This window comes from Enhydra lutris, unplaced genomic scaffold (assembly GCF_002288905.1).
Source record: "Enhydra lutris kenyoni isolate GAN:26980312 unplaced genomic scaffold, ASM228890v2 scaffoldscaffold13, whole genome shotgun sequence".
Lineage (NCBI taxonomy): Eukaryota > Metazoa > Chordata > Mammalia > Carnivora > Mustelidae > Enhydra > Enhydra lutris.
In genome coordinates this window covers 20,789,723-20,807,398 of record NW_019154097.1, presented here as the reverse complement: position 1 = coordinate 20,807,398, position 17,676 = coordinate 20,789,723, and the positions used below count along the sequence as shown (strand labels likewise).

General features: G+C 55.9%; 1 protein-coding gene across 1 annotated transcript in view; it reads right to left on the bottom strand.

The window, feature by feature from the left end:
* Nucleotides 1-17,676, bottom strand: part of LOC111146244 (collagen type XXVII alpha 1 chain) — a 133,634-nt gene that overhangs the window by 8,878 nt on the left and 107,080 nt on the right. Inside the window, exons 39-56 of the mRNA XM_022501706.1 lie at nucleotides 14,493-14,546; nucleotides 14,280-14,387; nucleotides 13,216-13,269; nucleotides 12,244-12,297; nucleotides 8,817-8,873; nucleotides 8,602-8,655; nucleotides 8,009-8,062; nucleotides 7,706-7,759; nucleotides 6,827-6,880; nucleotides 6,623-6,730; nucleotides 6,043-6,150; nucleotides 5,072-5,179; nucleotides 1,783-1,836; nucleotides 1,221-1,283; nucleotides 765-818; nucleotides 586-621; nucleotides 442-459; nucleotides 160-195 (exon numbers count right to left, since the gene is read on the bottom strand). Of these exons, the coding sequence (XP_022357414.1) occupies nucleotides 160-195; nucleotides 442-459; nucleotides 586-621; nucleotides 765-818; nucleotides 1,221-1,283; nucleotides 1,783-1,836; nucleotides 5,072-5,179; nucleotides 6,043-6,150; nucleotides 6,623-6,730; nucleotides 6,827-6,880; nucleotides 7,706-7,759; nucleotides 8,009-8,062; nucleotides 8,602-8,655; nucleotides 8,817-8,873; nucleotides 12,244-12,297; nucleotides 13,216-13,269; nucleotides 14,280-14,387; nucleotides 14,493-14,546 (1,128 nt within the window). The remainder of the gene's footprint in view (nucleotides 1-159; nucleotides 196-441; nucleotides 460-585; nucleotides 622-764; nucleotides 819-1,220; nucleotides 1,284-1,782; nucleotides 1,837-5,071; nucleotides 5,180-6,042; nucleotides 6,151-6,622; nucleotides 6,731-6,826; nucleotides 6,881-7,705; nucleotides 7,760-8,008; nucleotides 8,063-8,601; nucleotides 8,656-8,816; nucleotides 8,874-12,243; nucleotides 12,298-13,215; nucleotides 13,270-14,279; nucleotides 14,388-14,492; nucleotides 14,547-17,676) is intronic.

Sequence of the window (17,676 nt, the reverse complement as noted above, 5' to 3'; positions counted from 1 at the left end):
AGGCTTAGTCCTGCCAGGGCCACTCTACGCTCTCCTAGAAGTCTGGGGAAGCTTATGAGGTCAGGGCCAAGACAAGCATCTGCCTGCAAAGCTCTAGGTCTCACTCCAAGCTCCGCCTCCTGCCCTAGAGTTCCAGGGGCACTGAGTACAAGTACCTACCGGTGGGCCAGGCCGCCCTCTGGGACCAGGAGGACCCTGGAGGAAGAGAAGAACAGTGAGGCCCTGAGCAAAGACCCTCCACCTTCCCTACCGCAGACCTCCTGGAGCAGACCCAAACCCAGGGACAGTGATGCTCCCAGTACAGAGGATACCGATGGATGACTGAGGTCCAGAGGGAAAGAACACGCCTGAGGACTTCAGTGGGCATGGGTAGGGGAGCCCAGAGCGCCCACCCTGCCCCACTCCCCTGGCCCACCAGCCCCCGTACCCCAGCCCACTCACCCTCGGACCTTGCAGTCCCTGGAGGAGGACAGAAGCAGAGAGAAACAGTTAGGGAAGCGGGCTGAGCTCTGCCCTCCATCCCTCCCCCAATCCTCCTCTCCCCCACCCGCCGAAACACTGCCCTCCCCCAGCCTCTCAACTCACCAAGTCCCCTCGGCTGCCTTTGTCACCCTTTGGACCCTGCAATAAATCACAGGCCCCATAAGAGAGGACTCAGAGAGGAAGTTCTACTTCCAAGATGCGGAAACTGAGTCTTGAGCTGGCCCTGGGTCACAGAGACAAGCTCGTCCCTGTGGTCTTCCCGGCCAGCTCCCGACACGTACCGGGCGTCCCGAAGGTCCCAGGATTCCGAGGGGCCCAATGATGCCTTCCTTTCCCTAAAGGAGAGACAAAGGTTTGTGTGTCTTCATTCCAGGGTCTGGGGAACAGAGTCCCAGGGACAGGAGAGGAGACGGCAGCCTGAGTGTCGCATGGTGATAGAAGGGAGACTTCCTCAAGCAGGGGCACGGCCATGCACATTCTGGGCCCCTCCTGTGTGCCTTGTCGGGGGGGGGGGGGCAAGGGGGGGGGGGGGGGGAGCAGGTGAAAGGGGCTGGATGGCAGTCCAGTTGGCAGGACAGGCAGAAGCAAGGGGATGGCTATGGGGATGGAGGCTGTGGGCAGAGGGGGCTCAAGCCGGAAGGAGCAGGAGGAGCAGAGCAGGCGTCCACCCAGTGGATGGCTGGCCAGCCTTGGGCCTGGGCGACTGTCCCCGCTAGGACGACCATGAGAGGACTCACCATCAAGCCAGGGGGCCCCCGCGGGCCCTGGATGCCTTTCAAGCCAATGTCTCCAGGGGGGCCCTGTGGGAGGCAGAGGAAGGGCTGTCTGTGTCTGGGCGGTCATTGGGTCGGGGGTCCAGCAGCTCCATGACCCCTGGGAGCTGGCCACACTTTGCCCTCCCTTTCAAGAGAGGTTCCAGGGAGAGTAACAAATGTCCACAATTACCAAGCAGGAACCAGCGTGCAGGGTCTGTGCTGCATGGTGTAAGCCTCCACTCTGACTTCAGGGTTATAACCCTCTACGGTTATCATACCCATTTTACAGCTGACAAAACTGAGACTTGGAGATACAAAGTAACTTGCCTAATGCACAGAGCAGGTAAACTGAGCCAGGCTTAAAACCTAGGTCTGCTGGAAGGTGAGTTCTGGGGACCGAGGATGTCCCTGCTTGATTCTGGAGGCTTTCTAGCCCACACCGTGAGCGCTCAAGAAATCTTTGTCGAGCGAGCGCATGGAGAAACAAACCAGGAGGTGGGTGGATGGGACCCCAACAGGAGCAGGCCAGAGTGGGAATTTGTACCTTGGGTCCGAAGAGGCCAGCCATTCCTGGGAAGCCCATCTCACCAGAGTCACCCTGCAGGGAGAGCGGAACGACCTGGGGTGAGTGGGGCCAGAACTACGATGCCCAGCCAATCACCTGGGCCCCCTGGGCCTGCCTCCTCCCACGGACATCACCGACTCCATCCCCAGGCAATCAGATGAGTGTAGACAGCTCACACGCTAGACACCGGTCAGCCTGGGCTCGGAGGGGGCTCAGAGGGGGCACGGGCCTGTGCCCTCTGTCGCACAAGACAGTGGAGGCCAGCTCAGGGATTCCGTGAGGAAGGCTCTAGAACACTTAGGACCTCCTGTTCCAGGTCTTCAAGGAAGAGAATGAGAGGACCCGCAGGCTCTTCCCCACCCATGGCAAAGTCTATCTGTTGTGGGCCTCTACGTGCCAGGGGCTCTGCAGGGATCACCACGCATGTGTGTTCTGACTTCCGCCCAGGGAGGCACAACACGCCCTGTCCACAGATGAGAACACTGAGGCTCGCAGAGGGCAGGAACTTGCTCATATTCACACAGAGGTCACTGCGGGGCGTGATCGGGGGTGAACGATTCTGGAGGCCTGGATTATATGCTTAACGTTTAACGGAACTGCCCAGCAGGTTTCCAAAGCGGTTGTACCGTTTTACATTCCCATGAGCAGAGGAGGAGAGCTCCAGTGGCTCCATATCCTTGAAAACACTTGATCTGTTCAGTCTTTAAAAATTTTTACCATTCTGGGGCGCCTGGGTGGCTCTGTTGGTGAGGCGTCTGCCTTTGGCTTAGGTCATGATCTCGGGGTCCTGGGATCAAGCCCCATGTCGGGCTCCTTGCTCAGCAGGGCATCAGCTTGTCTCCCTCTGCCCCTCCCCCTACTTTTGCCCTCTCTCTTTCAGATAAACAAAATCTTCAGAAACAATTAAATGTTTACCATTTTAACAGGTGTGCAGTAGTACCTCATTGTGGCTTTAATGAGCGCTTGCCTCATGACTATGGATACTGAGTTTCCTTTATGTGCTGATTTGCCATTTGTACAACCTTCTCCAAGATGTCTGCTCAAGTCTTTTGCCTCATTTCTTTATTGGGCTGCTTCTTTTCTCATTATTGAGTTTTGAGCATGCCTTACGTATTCCAGACACAAATCCTTTGCTAGATACATAATTTTCACTTTCTCCTAGTATGTGGCTTGTCTTGTCATTTCTCTTAACAGCATCTGCCCTTTGAGGAGCAAAAGATTCCAAGTTTGATAAAGTCCAATTTATCAATTTTTTAAATGGATCATGCTTATGGTGTCATGCCTAAGAAACCTTTGCATAACCCGAGGTCTCCAAGACTTTCTTCTATGCTTCCTCCTAAAATTTTTAGCATTTTAGGATCGAGTTCACTTTTGTACATGGTATAAGGTCTCCAATTGTCCTTGCTAGAAAAGACTCTTCTGTATCCACCCAGTTGTTTTTGCAACTTTGTCAAAAATCAATTATCCATGTACCTGTGAACATATTTCTGAACTCTCTATGCTGTTCCTTTGATCAATTATTTGTATATTTATGGTAATACCCTCCCTTCTTGATTACTGTAGCTATGTAATAAGTCTTGAAATCAACCACTAGGAGGCTCCCAACTTTTCCCTTTTCAACTTGCTTTGGTTATTCTACACCTTTTGCATTTCCAAATAAATTAGACAGAGCTTCTTATTTTCCAGGAGAAAGGTCTGATGGGATTGGGATCGGGATTGGGATTGGGTTGGACCCATATACCAACTGGAGGAGAATGGCCATCTGAACAATACTTAGTCTTTGACCAGTGAACACAGCACCTCCATTGACCTCGGTCTTCCCCAGCATATTTTAGAAATGCTTTCAGTTTTTCAATGCACATTTCTTGTACACCTAGTGTCACAGGTATCTCTACGTATTTCCTATTTTTCTGCTATTACAAATAGTATTGCCTTTTAGATTTGGGGTTCTGATCGTGGCTGGTGTACAGAGACACAGTTCCTTTGTGCTGCTGTCTGCCATCTTGCTGGAGTCACTTGCTCTCATAGCTTGACTGTAGATTCCATTGGATTTTCTCTGTAGACAATAATTTCATCTACAAATGGAAAGATGCACTTCTTCTTTTTTGATGTGAGTGCCTTTTCTTTATTTTTCATTCCTGATGGCATCGGCAGGAACTGCGAGCACAATGTTGAACAGAAGTGAGAACAAGTATCTTCGACTCGTTTCTTCTCTGACTGATTCAGCCATTCACTATTAAGTATGATACTGGCCACCCATTTTTCACGAATGCCCTCTTCCCAGTTGAGGAAGCTCCTTTTTCCTTACCAAGGGTACGGAGTGCTTTTATCAGAAATGGAGTTGCATTTTGCCAAGTGATTTTCTTGCATCCACTGTAGAATCAAATGGGTTTGTTTTCTTTCTCAGTTTGTTAATATGGTGCATTACACTGACTTATCTTCAAACATTATACCATCCTTGCATTCCTGGGATAAACCTCACTTGGTCTTGATGTATTATCTTTTGTTTTTTTTTTTTTTTAATTTTATTTATTTATTTGACAGACAGAGATCACAAGTAGACAGAGAGGCAGGCAGAGAGAGAGGGGGAAGCAGGCTTCCCTGCTGAGTAGAGAGCCCGATGCGGGCTCAATCCCAGGACCCTGGGATCATGACCTGACCAAAGGCAGAGGCTCTGACCCACTGAGCCACCCAGGCGCCCCTAGATGTACTATCTTTTGAATACATTCTTAGATTGGTTTTTCTAAAATTGTGTTGAGAATTTCTGTATCTGTGTTTCTGAGGTATCAGTCTGGAGGTTTCTTGCCATGTCCAGCCTTGAGATCAGGGTAGGGTTAGGTTCATAGAATATGCTGACAAGTATTCCCTCCTCTTCAACTTTCTGGAAGAGTTTATGCAGAATCGGTATTACCTCTTCCCTTAACTTTGCCAAGAATTCTCCAGTGAAGTCATCTGAGGCCAGAGTGTTCCTTGCGAGATGTTTGTTAAACCACAGATTGAATTTCTTTATTGGATGTGAGGCTATTTCGGTTTCAGGTCATGATCCACCCCCCTCATTCTGAAGGGACCACTCAGATCTCATGTCTCAGCCTCCTCCCCCCCCCCCCCCCATTCAGGGTAGGCAGAGGAGTATCTGGGGCTCAGAGAGGGTGTCACTCTGCCCTTGTCACAGAGCAGGCGGGAGGCTTCTGGGCCTGTGTGTGCATGTGTGAACATGAGTATGTGCACGAGAGTGTGAGAACATCCGTATTCCCTGGGGCTTACTCACCGGCTGGCCTTTGGATCCGGGCTCCCCCTGGCTCCCAGGAAGCCCGGTTCCACCCGCTGTCCCTCGTTTGCCGGGAGGACCTGGCTGTCCCGGTAACCCACTTTCACCCTTAAAAAAAAAAAAACAAACACCAAAATGACCAAAAGGGAAAATGGTACTGGGGGGGGGCAGGAGAGACAGATAGTGATGCCACAGGGTCGGCTGACCTCTCAGGATGCTGGGGCTCAGAATTTCAGCCTCCTTAAGAGGACAGCCTCTTTCTTCACTCTGGATTTCAAGCTCCAACTTGCCCTCCACGCTCCCACCCTGCCTCTCCTCTTCACTGTTTCCTCCCAGCAGACCGTGAAGTTAGCCAATACCACCCCCCCCACCTCGCCCCCACCTCTGCTCCAGCCCTTCCTCCTGCCTGGGATGCCACCTCCCCTTCTCTCCACATTTCAATCCTCCCTGGGCCAAGTCCACCTCTCCCCCTGCCTGCTGTTCCCATGGAGGGTTCCAGTCTTTCCCCAGCTAAACCTGGCGCTTGGGGAAGACCAGAGGAGCCATGTCTGATTCATCCATCTCAATCTTCCCTTCTGCGTGTAGGCCTGGGTTCAGATTGACTCATGGCTCCCCCCAACACCGCCCCCCCGTTGGGAAAACTTACTAAAAAGATGCCCTTTGGAAGAGAGTCTGGGCGGCAAGCAACAGCAATGTTCCACAAAGGCCCACTAGAGGGCGTCCAAGGACAGCTCAATGACAGGTTGCCCGTTTTAACAGGCCTAAGATTTCCCCTACAGGGATAAACTTCCCCTCAAGTCAGGTTCAAGCTTGGGGCAGGGACCCCCCGAGAAACATCAGAGCCAGGGACTCCATCTTCACACAGGCCCTGGGACATAGGTGCCCAGGTGAGCATTATAATCAGTGTCACTATAGTTAGAACCAAGGTTGAAAGACAGGAAGACAGCTGCGTGGATTAACAGGTGTCTGACCTTGAATCCTGGGGGCCCCTGTGCTCCAGGCAAGCCAGCCACACCTGGATTTCCCCTCTTCCCGGCAGGGCCCACGGGGCCAGGGTCCCCATCGTCTCCCTGCTCCCCCTGTAAAGAAAGAGGGCAAAGGAGGACCTCTCATGTTTCAGGAAACAAAGGCAGCCAAGGGGGCAAGATGTCTCATGGTGCGGGTGAACTGTGTGTGGACCTGGGGGGAAGGAGGTCAGACCCCAGGAGGGAGGTCATCCTAGCTCTGCGTGAGGAGGGCAGGACCAGAGAAACGAGAGATGCTGGGGTTTGTAAATGCGGAGGAGGAGGGAACTTTCGACCACAAGTTCCATCCCCTGGGTGGGGGTGTGGGGGGGGTCCTTCTGGGTACAGGCATGGGTAGTCAGAAAGGCCACTTTCCCAGGTCCCATGCAGGAAACTTCTGGATATGTTGGTTCTGCCCCATCCAAGTTTCCACACCTGCTCCTCCTGGCCCATGGCCTCTGGCAGAACCCCACCCCACCCCCAGACCCCAACACACACATCTTGTCCCCAAGGGAGACACCAAGAGTTAACCCCAAGTCCTGCTCACCTGCTGTCCTGCTTGACCATCCCTGCCAGGAAGCCCATCTGGGCCCACGACACCCTCGGAGCCCTGTCTCCCCACCACGCCCCGAGGCCCTGGAAGCCCTTGCAGACCCTGGGGACATAAAAGAAGTTGATGAGGGCCTCTGGGGGGTGGGGGTACGGGGAGGGAGGTAGGCAGAGAGGAGGGGACAAGCTGCTGGTCACTCACCTGAATACCCCTTCGTCCAGGTGCCCCAGCCTTGCCTTGCTTTCCCTTTGGTCCCTGAAAAATCAAAGGGCACATGGCAGGAGCCGCCTGGAGGAGGGGCAGAACCCTAGGAGTTCTGGAAGGGACTGAAAGGAGCATGGGCGCTCCTGTGTGGCCCAGTCCTGCCCCTCCGCCTCTTGGGTCTCAGCGTCTGAATCTGCAAATGGTCCTATCACCCTGGCCTGGAAGCCCAGGAGCAGAGCTGGCCGTGGAACCCAACAGTGTTGTCCTCACCCCTGCTCTGGGCCCTGCACCCCTACTGGCTAGCCTTACTGCAGAGGCTCTAGGCCCTCGCAGTTTCCTAGGGGAGCCTGGGGCCAGGGCTGGCTGGGCTTCAAGATCCTTCGATCCTCAAGAGTGCGGCTATATCCCTGAGCAGGGCGGGGGCGGAGAGATGGTGTGTGGGTGAAGGAGACCCCTGGACTGAGGTTGAGGGCAAGGAAGACAGCACTGGCCTGATTTCAGTGGAGGAAGACACAGGGGCTCTGGGTGCAAGGTGGGAAAGTCCTTGACCACCCCTCAGTTCCCACCACCCGCATCCCTGTCCAACCCCTCCTTCCTCTGGACCCCTGCTTCTCCAGATTTTCTTCAGTGTGGGATGGCTGGCTCTGGCGTGACTGCCCTGGGTTCGAATCCCACTGCTGGCCCTACAGATGGTCCCCCTCCTGGAGGCCCTGACAGTGGGGCAGGTGATCCCCGCTCCATCAGGCCCTTCGAAATGAAGAGATCTTGGCCAGGAAGCTCCCTGTAGGGCACCCACCAGCCCAGCCTCCTACTTGCCTTGGGCTTGGGTGGGGGTCTGCTCTTCCCAGGGTCCCCTGTGGACCTTAGTCCTCTTACCTCTTCCCCTTTCGATCCTTTGGGTCCTGGCTGTCCCCGGGGTCCCGGATGCCCCTGCAAACCAAGGTGAGAGGATGCAAAGCCGCCCCAGGATTCTCTCCCGGGGAGGGTGGCCAGTGTCCGCCTAGAAGGGGAGGGGTGGGAGGGGGTTGGGGGTGCAGGCTCTGGGGGTACCCCCAGCAACAGGGCAAGAGAAACCAGAGTGCACTGCCCCAGGCCCTGTGCAGGGAGGGTCCCTTCCTCCCCCCACTGCTGACCACCCACATGGAGCTGGAGGGGGATGGGACAGGGAGCACCACTCACGGGTAGGCCCTGCTGGCCTGGATCTCCACGGAGGCCTGGCACACCCTCCTGTCCCTGGAAGCCAAGGAGAGATGGGTGAGGGGGCCCACCCTGGAGGGGCTGGGGGCTGGGGCAACTTCCCATCCGGAGGAGCCCCGGAAGCCCTTGTTCTTCCCAGCTCTGTGTCATTGTCCCTGTCTCCGCTTGCTCATTTGCAAAGCTGCCAAATGACCCTGCCAGGGAGGATGGAGCAAGGGAGGGGAGGGGAAGGGAGAAGCCTGGTGGGGGCCCAGGGCTCACTCAGCGGTCTGTCTCTTGCTTCTGTCGGGAGAGCTGGCTGTTCCCGGCCACAGAGGATGGGGAGACTGAGGCCCTGTGAGGAAGGGGTCTCTCTCCCCAACCTCATCCTCCCCCTCCAGCCCACCCCCTGCTAGCCTGGATTCTGGCCGGAGCCCTCTCTCAGGGGGTCTCCGTTTCAGGCCGGGCACTAACGGTGGGAGGGAGGGCTTATCTCCTGGCCAAGGCTGTTTTCCTGCCTGGGGCCGGTAAGGTCGGAGGACAGCCCGGGCATGCCATGCCTGACGCTGCCACTGGGTAGGAGCTCTGATACTTACGGGGTATCCAGGGTCTCCTGGCTCCCCGCGGTCCCCTCGATCACCTACGGGGCCCTGAATGACAAGGATGGCAATGAAATATGGGCCATCAGATCTCCTCTTAGATGTTTGTGGCAGCCTCACCCCTGCTCAGCCTCCCCCTCCCCACCCCCTGCCACAGCAGGAAGCTAGGGTTCCACTTTGGTGGCTGTCCGGGGACAGAAAAGGGGGCTTACCCGATCTCCAGGTGGCCCAGGGGGCCCCTCAGCCTTGCCGTCCTCGCCCTGCTCCCCCTGTGGACACACAACCAGGACTTATTTCTGGCTCCTGGTGAATCTGGGGAATTCCAGACACACCACACAGAGTGGAAAGGGCCTCCATCAGTGATGAAGACCAGCCTACTTAGGGCTCCAGACGGAGAGGAGAGACGAGGCCAGAGAGGGAAGGGGCAGACCAGGGCGGCGGAACCCAGAGAGTGCCCTTTACTGCCCCCTGCTGGGCATCCCCCGCCCCAGCAGGCAGGAGCGCTCTGGCTGCTAGACCCAGACAGCTCAGAGCGGAGACCTTGGTCACAGCCAGAGTGCACAGGACCAGCTGCTCAGACCCCCATCTGGTCCCTTCCCGTCTTGGAGCTCTTTTTCTCAGCTGGGGAGCAGGGAAGAGGTGGGGTGAAGGGACAATGGCAGTACCCAGGAGGGAGCGGGGGGAGTCTGGGAAATGATGCAGAGTCCCTGCATGGTGCTCAGCACAGAGCGACAATAATTCCAACCGCTGGTGGGCAGAGGCACTCACTGAATACTTCCAACAACCCTATGAAGCAGGTGACGGTATTCTCCCCATTTTACAGATGAGGACACTGAGGCACAGAGAGACCGTGAGGGCTGCTTCATTGGTCAGACCTGAAAAAGAGTCCCTTTCTCCCATCTTTGCTGGAATAAAGTGGGCAGAGAGCCAGGTTTAACAGAAACCTTCTATGCTGGTTGGGAGCCCCGGGAGCAGGCCCCAGGTTGCATTCAGCAGTGGGCCCGTTAGGGATCCTTGTCCATAAGACAGGTTCCTATCTGTGAAACAGGGGTGCGATGCCTGGCAGCACTGTTCTGAGGACCCAGGGAGGAGAGCTCGCTACTGCCCATGGGGTAGGGGCCACGCATTTGGCTATTGTTGATAATGACAGCAGGGATGATGTGTGGTGTGGAGGTTGTCAGGGGGATTGCAGGAGGCGTAGGGTTTAGGGTGGAGGTCCTTGAGCCCTGGCAGGCCACCCTGGGCCCTGGGCCACCAAGCAAGACAGGAGACCAGAGGCCGTGTGCCAGCTACAGGGAAGGTGTGATCAGAGCAGCAAGAGGCTGAAACCCAGGACTCAGAATGTTCCAGCCCCAGACAACTGGTGTCGCCTCCCATGGGGGTACATTCTGGGCAGGAGGGTCAAGCTGGGGCAGCCCAGGGCCCCCAGGCTGTTGGCAAGGGTGGAAGGGGAAGCCTGAGAGGCAGGAGAGGGAGCCATCCCTGGGGCTGGAGCCCATCCCAGGCCCAAATCAGTCCTGAGGGCTGGCAGCCGGAGTGCCTTGGCCCAGAGCCTCTGTGGCTCCTGTGGCCAGAGACTGAAAGAGGGAGGGACTTGGCCCGAGGCTTCGGACCAGTTGTACCCAAGGGGGTGGCCCAGGGAGTGGGGATTCCCTCTCCTCCCTGACCTCTGTCTATGGCTCTTTGTCCCAAGTCTTGGTCCCACTGCGGAGGGAGGCAGCTGGACGGGGGCACTTTGGAGAAGAGGGCCGTGTTTACCGAAAACATTCCGTGTGGCAGACCCTTTGGGAGGTGTTCCATAGAATCCATACAGCACTCCTCTGCGGCTATGACTACTGGCCCGTTTTACAGATGAGGAAACTGAGGCCCAGGAAAAGAAGGATCTTAGCCAAGGCCACACAGGAAGCAATGGGTGGTCTGAGCCAAAAGCCAGCTACACAGATCTCCCCCACTCTCCCCACATTGTGGCTGTAGTTTGGGGACGCAGATTTAGCAGCAGGAAGCCGGTGGAGCCCTGGGCTTCTCCTCGTTCCCAGAGTCTCATCGCCAGTCCCTCCAGATACCACCTCTGTAGACATGTGCCCCACGGGGAATTCGCCAGGGTGAGCAGCACATTAGCTCATCTAAGGGCCTATTTCTGGCTCAGGAGACACAGCCTGACATCAGAGCCTGCCTCCTGGTCCTGCCACCTTTCCACTGGTCCTGGTCAAGTCCTTAAGCAGCCTGGAGACTCAGTTTCCCCACGTGTCATGTGGGACACTGACACCTCATGGTGAGGGCCATGGAGGAATCCCAGGGAAGAGCTCTGCACACGGCTGTGTGCTTCGGGGTCTCCCTTGGGACTCTGCCCCCCCTCCTTCCAGCAACCCCCAGCTTGTGCCTGGCGATTCGCTCTTGCATCCGGTTTTGCCCTTTTGGGGGCATCTCTGCAGCCCCCAGCTCAGAGCCGAGAAGATATTATATGATCACTAACCACGCATGCACCCTACCTGTCAGGTAGCTGAACGCATGCGTGAACTAATTGACTACCTTATCATGAGGACAGTGCCTACGGCTGACATATGGGGGACGTCCGGCTCAGCCTCACATTCCTGAGGCAGCCACCCACTTAACAGACAGGGCAGTCAAGGCTCAGGGGACCCTGGGATCCCACCCGAGGCTCCAGCAGAAGTAGGGCGGCTTTAAGTTTCAGATCCCATTCTCAGCAGCCACAGGAACCGGTCCCGGTGCTGCAGGTGGCTGTGGGGAGGGAGGCTCCCCCTGTTTCAGGGTCTCCTGTGCCAGCTGTGGCAGACTCAGGGCCGAGGGGGAGACTCGGGGTGCTGCGCGGTACTCCCTACAGCTTCCTGGGGGATGTCGAAGCCCACTGATTGCAGAGCTCTTCTTCTCCGAGCAGGGACAGGCTGGACAGTAAGCCAGGGTAGAGTGAGGGGGTTGCTGACTTAGCTCACAAAGGGGGAGCTGGAGCGGGGAGGAGATAGCAGGGGGCCACCTGCTAGGAGGCATTCCCTAGACAGAGCCTTCGGGCGAAGGGGGAGGCAAGAACAGGGAGTCTTGAGCTGCTAAAGTAGGACTCAAAGGCCAGTTTGGTGCTGCCTCAGAAAGTGACCCAGGGCCACTGCCTCAGCCCCCTGGCCCCAAGTTCCCACCTGCACCATGTGGCAGGGCACAACCATCAGCAAGCTTTCTTCCAGCAGTTTCTCTCCTCCACCAAAGCTGGAGCCAAGCGGTGGGGTATGGATGCGTCTTCCCTCTGCCTCAGTGGCCCCCTCCTGGCTGGGAAAGGCTGGCCTCACTCTCTGTCCTAAACCCTGCGCTGGCTCTCACTGGGGGATCTCGTTCCCGAGCAAGGCTTCAATGCCCACATTCACACAGATGATGGAATTGTGGTTATAGTCTGTACGTGACGCATCCCTCCCTCCTGCTGGACTGGAAGCCCTGGCCGGGCAGGACCTGTGGTTTTGTTCTGGTGCTGGGCACACACCTGACACGCAGGCCATCTGTGTTGAATGTGGGTCTAATGGCTCCTGGCCAGCCACTGTGTGAGCAGGGGTGAGCCGACCATGAACTTCCGCACTACCCCAGCCACAATGCCCCAGGCGCTGGCTCCTGCCAGCCCAGATGGGAGGGAGCACCCACCTTTTCACCCTTTGGTCCAGGAGGTCCGAGGGGGCCCATGATGCCTTTGTGTCCCTGCCGGAAACAGGATGGTAAGAGGTAAAAGCATAGGGGAATGAGGGCTTGAGACGCACAGTGATGAAGGCCAGAAATCCCAAGGTGGAGACCCTGGGCTATGAGTCTGGGGCCCTGGCTCTGCCCCAGCTCGCTGTGTGACTCTGAGCTGGCCCTGGGCCTCTCTGAGGCCTGGACTCCCAGACATGCCAGGTCAGTCCCTGACGGACCTCTCAGGGGTGGGGCGCTTGGACGGTCAGAGGGCACAGCTCACGCCAGCCTGGAGCAGATCTAAGGCCAGATCTTGGAGAGCCAGGTGTGTCCCCTGGGGCAGGGGCAAAATGCTGGCCCCAGCTGACTTCCCTAGGCCATGGTGGGAAGCATACACACACATTCCTCCCTTGGGCTTCCAGTTACCCCTCTCTGGTTTCCATGTCCTCTGCCCTGTCCTTCTTCTGTCCTCCTCTCACCCTCCTCATCTCCCTGCTGTGTCTCCTTCAGATGCTGGATCCCACCTTCAAACTTAACAAGCCATCATTAGCCTCCCCAAGCCTCAGTTTCCCTTTCTGAGTGGGCCCGGAGCCTCTCTGAGGACTAGTACCCCAACTGTATTACATGGGTTTGGCTCAGCCTCCTCTAAGAGAGGTGCCAGCTTGGATGCAAAAGCGGGGTGAGGCTTTTCCCTTCCACATTCAGCCAGCGTGACGCCTGGACAGGACACACGTGTGGCCCCCACCACGGGCAGGAAGGACTCAGCGAGGGCATGCAGAGGGGGAGGGTGTTTCTGTCTGCCCACCCCTACTCTGGGGGCCCACCAGGGATCTTCCGTGGCCCAAGGGCAGGCCTCAGCAGGGAGGTGGTGGGGCAGAGTCCGAGGCCAGCCTGGGTCCCCCCGCCTGCAGGAGAGAATTCCAAGAGGGGGGAGGTGAGATTTCTTACACTGTAACCAGCCAGTCCCGGCTCTCCTTGGGCCCCCATCCGTCCTGGAGCACCCTAGGACAGGAGCAGATGCATGTCGGTACAGGTGTGGTTCTCACCGCAGTGACCAGGGCCCAGAACCCAGGCTGCGGAGCTCCTCCCTGAGCTCCCCTCCTCCCTCCGGCCCTCCCTACTCCCAGCTCTGGGGGTTCACAAGACCGAGTGGCTAAACCATCTTCACTTTTGTGAGCCAATTTTAAACAGAAGCAGCTGTAGAAAGTTAAATTATATGAATGTACAGTTCAATCAGTTAAAAGCAAAGATGACATCTATTCAAAACTCCTCCCTTTCTAATAATTCTGTTCCATTTTACCACTACCTAGGCTCTGGCTTATTTCTGTCTACTGAGTGCACGTGGTAGAACTAGCCGGTGACGGACACTCCCGTGCATCTCCTCCTGAGGGAGTGTTCGAGGACACCCCACGGGGGTGCACAGGATCAGCCACGGTGGGAGTGTTCACACCTTGCTGGGAGCACTCACACTGCGGGCGCCGGTCAGTGCTGCACACCGGCAGCTCAGATGCCTCACCTACCTGCCTCCCCCCGCCTCCTCCCCCTGCAGCCGGCAGAGCCCTAGGACTGTCCTTCACGGCGGGCCGGTAAGAGGAGGGGATGGCCTCAGCGTCACCCAGCGATCTGCAGCCCTATCTCATGAGCCCATTTCCAGTGGGAAAACTCCTTGTTCTGTAAAACCCTCCTGAGGGGCAGGTCCCCTCTCCCCCACCGCCCCAGAATGGGTGCTTATCCATCTGGGTCTGTAAATGGCTTCAGAAGACCCAGAGCCCCCTTCAAACAGAAAGAAATACTTGGCCTTGGGGGTGCTTTCTCAGGGAGAGAGGTGGCAGCTTCTATAGGGTCCCCAAGGGACCCATGATGCAAAAGAAACAGCTAGGACAGGGGACAGCCAAGGGTTTGGCTGAGCAGTGGAGCAGGAGGTACCTCTCTTTCTTCCCTTGCCCCCCCACCCCCTGCACCCCTGCTCTGTGCCTGCCCACCCCAAACCACCCCACCCTGAGAGTTCTCACCGTTGGTCCCAGGCTGCCCCGGGACCCTTTAGGGCCTGGGGTGCCAGGGGGTCCGGGGTCTCCAGGGACACCCATCTCACCCAGCTGTCCTTGGTAGCCCTTAGCACCCTGCAGCGGGAGGAGAGACAGACCGTCACGGAGCTCCAGCAGAGGGTGGGGAGAGAGGTGGGGGAGGGGGAGAGGAGATCATGGCCACAGGGGTTGGGCACCCGCCTTGGCTCCAGTCCGGCCCTTCTCGCCTTGCTTCCCTGGTTTTCCTTCAGGACCCTGGGAGGAGAAGGAGGGAAGGAGGAGGGTGAGAAATGAGAGCAACCTGAGGTGGAGCCACGGAGCCTAAGGGGCATCGGCACAGGAGCTCTGAGGGCGGACTGCCTGGTTTCGGAACTCACCCTGTGCTCCGTACCCCGGGGACCCTGTGATGTGGGAACTTGGCCTGCGAAGTGGGGACAGGGGTCCTGTTTGCCACACGGGGCTGAGAAGCTAACCCGGGGATGGCTCCTCGTACTCACTGGGTGCCTGGCCCATAGTCAGTGCTGGACACATCCCTGTTTTGGGGTGACTGCGAGGCTCCCAGCTGTCCCAGAGGGAGCAGGTCTCTGCACCTGCCACGAGCCACACACTGTTCCAGACCCCGAGGAACCCTGAGCCGGAGGCCCGATCGAGGTCTGCTCCCACGGATGGTGACTTCTGGGCTGCCCAAAGGTGAAATGACATGGCCCAGCACACTGAGTCAACTGCGGATCTCTCTGACTCCATGCCCGAGGCTCCTGGGGCCTCTGATGACATGCGGCAGGCGGGGAGCTCTTCCTACATCTCTGAGATGCCATGGGACACTTCTGACAAGCCCGAGGCTGTGTCCCATGGACAGGGGCACCCTCTTTTGCGGATGGGGGTGGGAGGGGATTCTCCCAGTGGGGCATTGTGCCTGGAGGGTCAGCCATCCTCCCGTACTATCCCACTGGGGTTCCCAGGCCACTCTCTCCCACAGGCTGCTCCGCCCCCTCCCTCGCAGGTCCTCCCTTTGCTCTCCTTTGCCCTGCTCTTGTCAGGGCCACTCACAGGGTGAGTGAATGCGTGTAAGTGTGCACGTGTGAGCATAAGACAGATAAGAGAGGAAAAGAAAGGGAGAGAAGAGAATCCCAACTCTGAGCCACACTGGGTTGGGATGTAGGGCGTAAGATAGACAGTGTTTCTGGTCTCAAAGGACATCCCGATGGTTCCCGGAGCATAGTCCCTTCAAGACCCAAACCTCAAAGGGAGCTGGGGAGAACATCTACGTTCTTGGTAAGCACTAAAGAACTAGTTCAATTCAAGCCCTTTGGCTGCATTAACAGAGGTATATGCTGTAGGATGAGGGAGGTGATGGCCGCACCTTGGAATAGGAGAGGGCAATGACTAACTGTGATGGAGGAAAGGTAGGAAGATGGGATTTTAGAGGAGCAGGAGAGGCACTTGACACCCATCTGCAGAACAGAGGGGCAGCTGTATTCTTTGGGGTGATCGGTGGATGGAAATTACAGGGAGGCCACCTTTATTCTGCATAAGGACAAAACACGGCAAAAGTGGACTGGAGAAGACAAATCTCTGTCCCCAAGGGCAGTGCCAGTGAGACTACCCTAGGGCCCTCAGGAAGGAGGAAATGGTAGTCTTGGAAGGACCGAGCACAGGCTGCCTTGCATTCTGGTACTTAAGTCCTCATGTGACCCTGGACAAGCCCCTTCCCTTCTGTGTGCCTCAGCTGCCCTCCCTCTCATAGGTAAGTCTTGAACTAGCTTTGTCTGTCTGTGACCCCTTGCCACATAACGCTCCTGAGCACTTGAAAAGGTGGTGACTGGATGGAGGAACCAAATTCTTAATTCAATCTAATTTTAATTAACTTAAAATTAAGTTTAAATACAAATAATTCAGTTACCACAAAACTTTTACATATGTTTGGAACAACTTGAGGATATAAACCTACATTTTCAGCTGTGTATTTTACGAAATCTAAACACAGAACAAGTATTTCCAGTGAAAACTTAGCATCCGAATTGAGATGTGCGATATGAGTAATTTACACATCAGATTTCATAGATTTAGTAAAAAAAAAAAAAAAAGGAAAAAGAAGAAGAAGGTAAAATACCTGATTAATGATTTTTATGTTGATTACATGTTGGAAATGTTCGTATCTGGGCTATATTGAGCTAAATAAAATATACTATTAAAATTTATTTCATCCACCTCTTTTTAGGTTTTGAAATGTAAGTATTAAAAAATTTTAAATTATACAGGTAGCTCATCTCCTGTCTCTACTCACAGCACTGAACTACACCACGTCCCGGTCTTTGGCTCCTCCAGGAATAAAATAGTCACAACCAATATGACCGTGGGCCAGGCATGGGCCAGCACCGTGTCTGTGTTCTATGTCATGCCTCCCCCAGTTCTGGCCATGGGGCTGGGAAGAAGGGTTTATTTATCCCATTTGAGAGCCAAAGACACAGGCTCAGTGAGATGAAGACAGGACCCACAGGTCACCTCGCTGGGTTCAGATGAGATGCGGGTCCTCAGTGTCTGGGGCACCCCTTGTCCCATGCTGGTCATATCTTGGCAGTTGTCTAATCATGATATAGGGGCTGGTGGAAGGGGTCAGTGGGCTGAGGTGACTGCTATGGCTGATCCCTTGTCAGGAGGAGAAGTGAGTCAGCACAGAAGAATTCAGCACAGGGCCAGGACGCTGAGAGTCTCCCCCAGGACAGAGCGGCCGGCCACTTATTCTGACGGGCCCTCTCCAGCTGGGAGCGGCCCTCATGGTGTGGGACATCCTGAGTAAGGGCTGGAGCGTCCAGTGGGGTGAGGCCATGGGGCCAGAAGGAAGACTTTTGCTGGGCCCCCATCCACGAAGATATATTTCTGGAAAGGCTCTGACGGCTCATAAAATTCTATTTTTAAATACTCCACTGTTTCCTGGCCAGAGTGGGAGATACTTGTCCTGCAGCCCTGATGCCAAAGAGACTCAAATACAAGCCTCTCACCACCTCTGTCACCAACACACACTCGGTCTGGCTGCAGTGAATCTCTTTCCCGTTCCAGTAGATGAAATTGGTGGAGATGGCAAAATATAGACATTAACCCTGTTGCCACCACCACCACCAACATGGCCCCCCTCAGCATGGGCACTGTCACCACCACTGCCACTGTCGTCATCATCACGATCATTGCCACCACCCTCAGCATCTCTACCATTATCACTATCATCACACCATCTCTACCATCATCACCACCATCTCAACCATCACTAATACCATCACCTCCACCATCACCATCATCACCACCATCACCACCACCATCACCATCACCACCATTATCACCATCACCACTATCACCATCACCACCTTAATACCATCACCTCCATCATCAC